The sequence below is a fragment of the Rattus norvegicus genome, chromosome 20, assembly GCF_036323735.1.
Source record: "Rattus norvegicus strain BN/NHsdMcwi chromosome 20, GRCr8, whole genome shotgun sequence".
Lineage (NCBI taxonomy): Eukaryota > Metazoa > Chordata > Mammalia > Rodentia > Muridae > Rattus > Rattus norvegicus.
In genome coordinates this window covers 7,555,489-7,561,914 of record NC_086038.1, presented here as the reverse complement: position 1 = coordinate 7,561,914, position 6,426 = coordinate 7,555,489, and the positions used below count along the sequence as shown (strand labels likewise).

Below are 6,426 nucleotides of genomic sequence, written 5' to 3'. Positions count from 1 at the left end.
CCTTCTATCCAGCCCTGGTTTGCTCAGAGAGCCTCATACTTCTATGCCCCAGTAGGAAATCAGATCTGGTCTGAAAAGAGCCCAGCCCACCTGGCTCTGTACCAAGCACACATCTTTTGTATGAATGAAGAGGAAAAAACTCCAAAGTTAAGACAAAAGGTTTTTTTATTCAAAAAATGCCAAGTATAAAAAAAAAAAATAAGATCTCTTTTATTCCCCTGTACAGTATCTCTCAGAGAAAAACCAGCGGGCTACACGCTGCTCAAAGCACAACCCCAGAGAGGATCCGGAAGGCACACCACACCGGAACTGCCTTTCTGTCTTAGGTACACAGTCAGCAGAGCCTAGAGCCACTCCAGCAAGTAGGCAAGGGGCTCCCCACAGAAGGGAGCTATAGCAGCTGTCCCACCGGAGCCCCAACACCCCAAGCAAGCCTTGCAGCCCTCCCCAAAAAGGTCCCCAAGTCAGGAGGAGGGAAGAGAAAAAAAAAGACAGAACATGATAATAAAACCCTGGGGGGGGGGGGACAACAGTCAGTGGAAGCTTGGAACAGGAAGGTAACCAAATAAATAAATAAATAAATACATTAAAACATCGGACTTCCAGGCTCGAAGGCGCCATCTTTCAAAAAAAAAAAAAAAAAGAACAAGCAAAACAAAGAAACCAAAAAAAGAAAAAACAAAACAAAAAAAAAACCAACCCAAACTAACCCCTCCCCCCACAACACATAAAATAACTTAAAGGCTTTTTTTTTCCTTTAAAACGGTTATCTACAATCCTTTCGCAGGCTACCATGCCGGACTATACACACATTTACAGCTTGTCTGGTTGTTGCATTGGTTGTGCGGGTTTCTGTGTGAGGTCTTGGCTTTGAAACGGTTTTTTAAAGTCGAAACCAAAAAGGAAGACCCAGTTCACTTGGGAATTTTACTAAAGGAGGCAGAAAAAAAGAGGGCAGGTGGCTCAGCAGTTGGCCCTGTAGCCTCTCCCATGGCACCTTTTGTAGGAAGGGGGGGAGGTGGGAAGAGGGAGGGAGAAGGAAGCAAACCCAGGCAGAATTTGAGAAGCAGCAGGTTAAGAGGTAAGTTCAAGTATTTCTCCCAGCACAGACAAGAGTCCCCACAGAAGGCACTCGGAGGAGTTGGAAGAGGTGACAGGGACTTAAATATGGTGCTAGTTTTTAATCCCACCCCCCAAATGTTTTTCCCCTACCCTGGCCCATCTTGGTGACCCACAGTCTCCATGGTGACTAAAGTTCCATGACAGGGCTCTGACCCACTCCCACCTCCCCCCCCAACACCCGGGATTCTGCGGAGCCCAGCCACACTGGACGCCACTGAGTCTGTGAGGGGCAAAGCGGGGTCCAGGACGAGTGAACTAGTCTCTTCTCCTTGAGGGAGGTTGCTCCAGGGACCCCGGAGCCTGGAATGAGTTGTCATTTCTGTCCCTGCATCGTAGAGCAGGGTCCTGTTGGAGGCCAGCAGACAAGCTCTCTCTTCCCTGGAGGGTCTGACAGAATGGCTGCTATTTGCTGGGTGATGGTGACAGGCTGTGCAGATGAATCTCGGCGGTGGCCTGGGGCAGGAGAACATCCTGCATCCACGGATGGTTCTGGATTTCTTCAAAGGAGGGCCGGTCCGATGGTCTCAGGGACAGGCACCATCTAATAAGATGTTGACATTCTGCAGAAGGCAGAGCAGACGGGAGGTTAAAAGATGACTCAACTTGTTTTTGTAATGCAAAAGTCTTCTTCCCCAGACCCACAAGTCTGGGTTTTTTTTTTTTTTTTAAAGAGGCGAGTACTTTTTATACCTAACGCTGTCGGGTGGGAAAAAACTTAACACGAAAGCCTCCAGCAGTCTTTCAGTTAAAAAAACGTGCCTCCCCTCTTAAACCTGTGGTTTCAGACTTCAATAGCCGGCCTTTCCCACGACACCCACTCACCAGAAATAGGAAGGATGACAAGGGTTTTGATGAGCCATCACTGAGCAAGATGAGGTGATTCAATTCTTATGCTTACCGACCTACACTGACACTACCCAGAATGAGGTCACCGGGACCACAGTACTTAAGAGAGTTGTTGCCTTAAGGGGAGAAGGCTTCAATAGACCTTGATTTTTTTTTTAAACTTCCGTTTAGATACCAGGTCTCTGCTAATACTTAAAACTTTACAGGGTCTTGGAGTTGGGGCCGGATGTATATAAAACTTATTCCAGGAGTTGGGGATTTAGCTTAGTGGTAGAGCGCTTGCCTAGGAAGTGCAAGGCCCTGGGTTCGGTCCCCAGCTCCGGGGGGAAAAAAAAAAAACCAAAAACAAAAACAAAAAAAACTTATTCCAATTTGAGATGAAATAAAAAATGAAAGAAAAAAAAAAAGGCCTGGATGGGATTCCGAGGCCAAAAGGAGTAACTCTAACCCCAGTAGTTCGGGGCTCAAAGGCAGGTTAAACCCCTACTCTCCCCATAAGAAAATAAAACTAAGAAGGTGGGTAGGAATAGCACCCCCATACTCTCTTGCAATCCCCAAACCAGCCTTTCAAATATACCAACCCTAAAAATGGAAGGGAGAGCTGGGGGAGGCAAGGGAAGTTACCTGAAGAGACCCTTTGCCTAAAGTACACTTGGCCCTTGACGATCTCTTCGTCGTGCTCAAATGGAATATCTCCGCAGACCATGTCATAGAGCAGGATCCCCAGGGACCAAACAGCAGCCGACCTGCCGTGGTAGCGATGGTAGCGAATCCACTCTGGAGGACTGTACACTCGGGTTCCTACCAGCAGAGGGAATAGAAAGAAGCCGGCATTAGCAAAAATAAACAAAGCAAACGGTCGGAGCCCAGAGCCCTTCTTTAAAGATTTTTTTCCTCGGGACAGAGTTTCTCTGTGTAGCCTTGACTGTCCTGGGACTCACTCTGTAGGCCAGGCTGCCCTGGAGATCTGCCTACCTCTCCCAGTGCTGAGATTAAAGGCATGAACCACCACCACCACCACCACCACCAGGCTTTAAAATACTTCTTAAAGGCAGTGCCTGGCTTGGATTGGGCAGCACATGCCTTGAATCCCAGGTCTCAGAAGGCAAGACTTTGAACTTTAAAACAATCATACACATTATTTACACTACATCTCTGCCTCTTTGGTCCAGACAAGTGATATGGTACCTATCCAGGAACCCAAACCCTAAACCCAAATCCTTTACACACTGGCCCAAAAGACAGAGGCAGCGAAAAGCTGAATCGTGGAGGCCCTAATCACTCAGCGGGATAACCTTGAACTACAACGACTCCAAAGACTTTGCCAGATTAGTCTCATCTAGAACGGGCCACTTAAGGACCCTTATACACAACACTGAAGTCAGGGTGTGCTTTGGAAACTCTCCTCTGGGTTTTTTTTTTTTTTTTTTTTGGTTCTTTTTTTCGGAGCTGGGGACCGAACCCAGGGCCTTGCGCTTCCTAGGCAAGCGCTCTACCACTGAGCTAAATCCCCAACCCCTCTCCTCTGGGTTTTAGGCCCCGGACACCTACACTCTTTCCTCCCCAAACTGGAAAGGTACGATTGCAGGGCTGGTTTCAGACCACGTGATTCCTGTTTACAAACTTTGGGTAGTAAAAAAAAAAAAGGCGCTAACCTCAAGGTGCCCAACAGGGGGCAGTAAAGGCTTGCCCAGGGGAGGAAAACACAGGGGAGGACTCAGCCAGCCATTAACTGTTAAATACAAAAAATGCAGCCCAGCCCAGCATCCTCCAAAGAAATTCAAACCACAAGCCAGAGTCACAAGTTTTGAAAGGACGTAGTTTGTTGGGGTGAGCCGCTCAGATCATGACCCACCCTCGTGCTTTGATCTACTATTCCCTCCCCTCCTTTTCTGAAAGAACGCGATCCAAGCCCCTCCCTAGGATAGATAGGTTTTCAGCCTCCCTGAGGAGACACCCAACTAATTTTCAAACCAGCAACAGATCTAATTTCACAACATTCGTCCCAGGCCTCGTCACCCCACAATACCCCCGAGTGGAGTGAACCGCGGCTCTTAGTCCTTTGCCCTCAAAAACAAAACAAAACAAAACCCGGCAGTTCTACGAACTACCTTAAAACTCCCACACAAAAACAAAACTACAAACAAACAAAAAGAACCCGGCACTAAAGTCTCCCGCCACCACCGGCTCCACCTCCTACTGGCGAGAAAAGTGGGTCATACTTTAGAAATCTGGGCTACAGCCGGATTGCCCACGACCTCTTATTCACGGGGAAAGCATGGAATTTACTAAATTCCTACCAAAAAGAAAAACAAGCAAACAGCAGCAGCAGCAACAACAACAAAAAAACCAATCACGCCAGAAATGCTTGTTGCAGGTTTTCAACCAGCTTGAAATCCCCGGCTGTGCTATGCCGGGAAGCTCGCCTCTGCCCCACCCCTGCCAGCTCTGAGCCAGGCGGCCCAATGACCTTTACAAAGGGCCGGAGCCGAGGCCGCCGGAGGCTTCCAAGCCGGCACCTTGGGCAGAGCTCCCTCCCCGGGGCCTGGCTCACCGTCAAAGTCCGTGTAGACTGTGTCCTTGAGCAGCGCCCCCGACCCGAAGTCGATGAGTTTGAGTTCGCCGCGGTTCAGGTCGATTAAGATGTTCTCGTCCTTGATGTCGCGGTGGAGAACCCCGCAGTTGTGGCAATGCCGCACGGCCTCCAGCACCTGCCAGAAGAAGCTCCGGGCCAGCTCCTCCTGGAGGGCTCCTCGCTCGGTGATGAAGTCGAAGAGGTCTTGCACGGGTTCGGGCCTCTCCAGGATCAGCACGAAACTATCGGGCCTCTCGAACCAGTCCAGAAGTCTAATGACGCCCGAGAAGCCCGAGCTCACCTTCTTCAGCAGGACCACTTCCATGGGCACTCGGGTGCCGTTGGGCTGCAAGGGTGAGTGAGGGCGAGGGTTAGCGCGCCGGTTCCGGCACGCCCGTCACCACCCACCCACCCGGGCGAGGGTCTCGGGCTCTGGCTCACTCACCAGTTCCCCCCAGTCGGAAATCCGGTCCTTCTCCACGTGCTTGATGGCCACCTGGAGGAAAAGACAGACCCCCCGAGTCTCCATCAGACCCTCCAGCTCAAAGCATCCCTCCGCGCGCCCTCCCCAAGGCGGGGTTGCCCACTCACCGGCAAGTTGTCGGCGACGCGGATGCCCGAGTAGACCGAGCCGAAGCCACCGCTGCCCAACAGCGGGCCCACCTGGTACTGCGACTCCAGGGGCTCCTTCTCTTTGCCTGGGAGAGAGGCACGGGACACTAAGCGCGCGCGGCCCACGCGGGGGTCCCCCCCAACGACCCGCGCGCCCGGGGTGGGGTGGGGACACTCACCCGGCGCCAGCTTGTTGGCGTGCAGGTCGTTGCAAGGCGCTGCGCGCAGGTGGGCCAGGGAGTTGATCTTGGACAGGAGCATCCCCACCTCCAGGGTGTCGGTGCGGCGCCGGTGCCGGGACGAGCAGCAGCGGCGGCGGAGCGAGCTGGGGCTGAGCCGACGGCCCGGACTCAGACTGCGGGTGGTGTTGCGGCTCGGGCTGCGGCTGGCGCGCAAGGCCGAGGGCGAGTCGGAGGACGACTGAGGGCGCTGGCGGGGCTGGCGGCAGGAGGGCTCGCCGGCCGGGTCAGGCAGTGCGGAAGGCGGCGGGGCGAGAGGCGCCGCGGGACCCAGGGCTGCTGCTGACTGTGACTGCTGCTGCTGCTGCTGCTGCTGCTGCTGCTGCTGCTGCTGCTGCTGCTACTGCTGATCCCGCCGCCGGCGCTGCCGACTCCCCTCCAGCCTCCTCCGCCGCCACGGCCGCTGCTGCAGACGCCCGGCTCGCCCCGCCGCCAGGAGTAAAGGGGCGGAGCGCGCCGCTGGGGAGGGCGCGCGCGGCGGGCGGGGACGGGGCGGGGCCTCTCCGGGAGGCCGAGGTGGGGAGCCGGGCTGGCGCGGCGGCGGAGGGCGGAGAGGGGGCGGGGAGGCGGCGGGACCAGGGCCGCTCCCCTCCGCTCCGCCCCCTCGCAGCTACACCCCTCGGCCTCGGCCCCGCCCCCGGGCGAGGCTGCAGCCAACCATAAGCGGCCTGATCTGCATAAGGCGTTGCGGGCCCCGCCCGGGCCCCGCCCCGCGCCTCGCGGTCAGAATGGTCGCTAACGCCGCCACGACGTGGCGGGAAGGAAAAGGCGCCAAAACGGAGGGGGAGGGGCGCTGGGCGTGCAGGGAGGCGGGGAGCTGGGTGGCGCGCGCGGCCGGGGGAGGAAGGATGGGGAGGGGCGTATCGATTCAAACCCAAACAATAACAAAGCCATCAAAGGCCGCCCGAGGCCAGCTCCGCCGGCTCTGCGTTTCCCGGAGATTTGGGGTGTGGTGGGGGGTCGAGGGTTGGAGCTGGAGCGTAGCAAGTTGTGAGGAATGGAAGGGCGTTGGTGTGGCCGGCGCGGAGGCCA

The 6,426-nt window shown here is 54.9% G+C and overlaps 1 protein-coding gene across 1 annotated transcript; it reads right to left on the bottom strand.

The window, feature by feature from the left end:
• Positions 1–1,167: 1,167 nt before the first annotated feature.
• On the bottom strand, positions 1,168–5,419 carry Pim1 (Pim-1 proto-oncogene, serine/threonine kinase). Its single transcript, NM_017034.1, is given in 6 exon segments — positions 1,168–1,682; positions 2,593–2,769; positions 4,523–4,889; positions 4,989–5,039; positions 5,135–5,241; positions 5,335–5,419. Coding segments are annotated over 6 exon segments (942 nt in total). The 5' UTR covers positions 5,417–5,419; the 3' UTR covers positions 1,168–1,524.
• Positions 5,420–6,426: the final 1,007 nt, after the last annotated feature.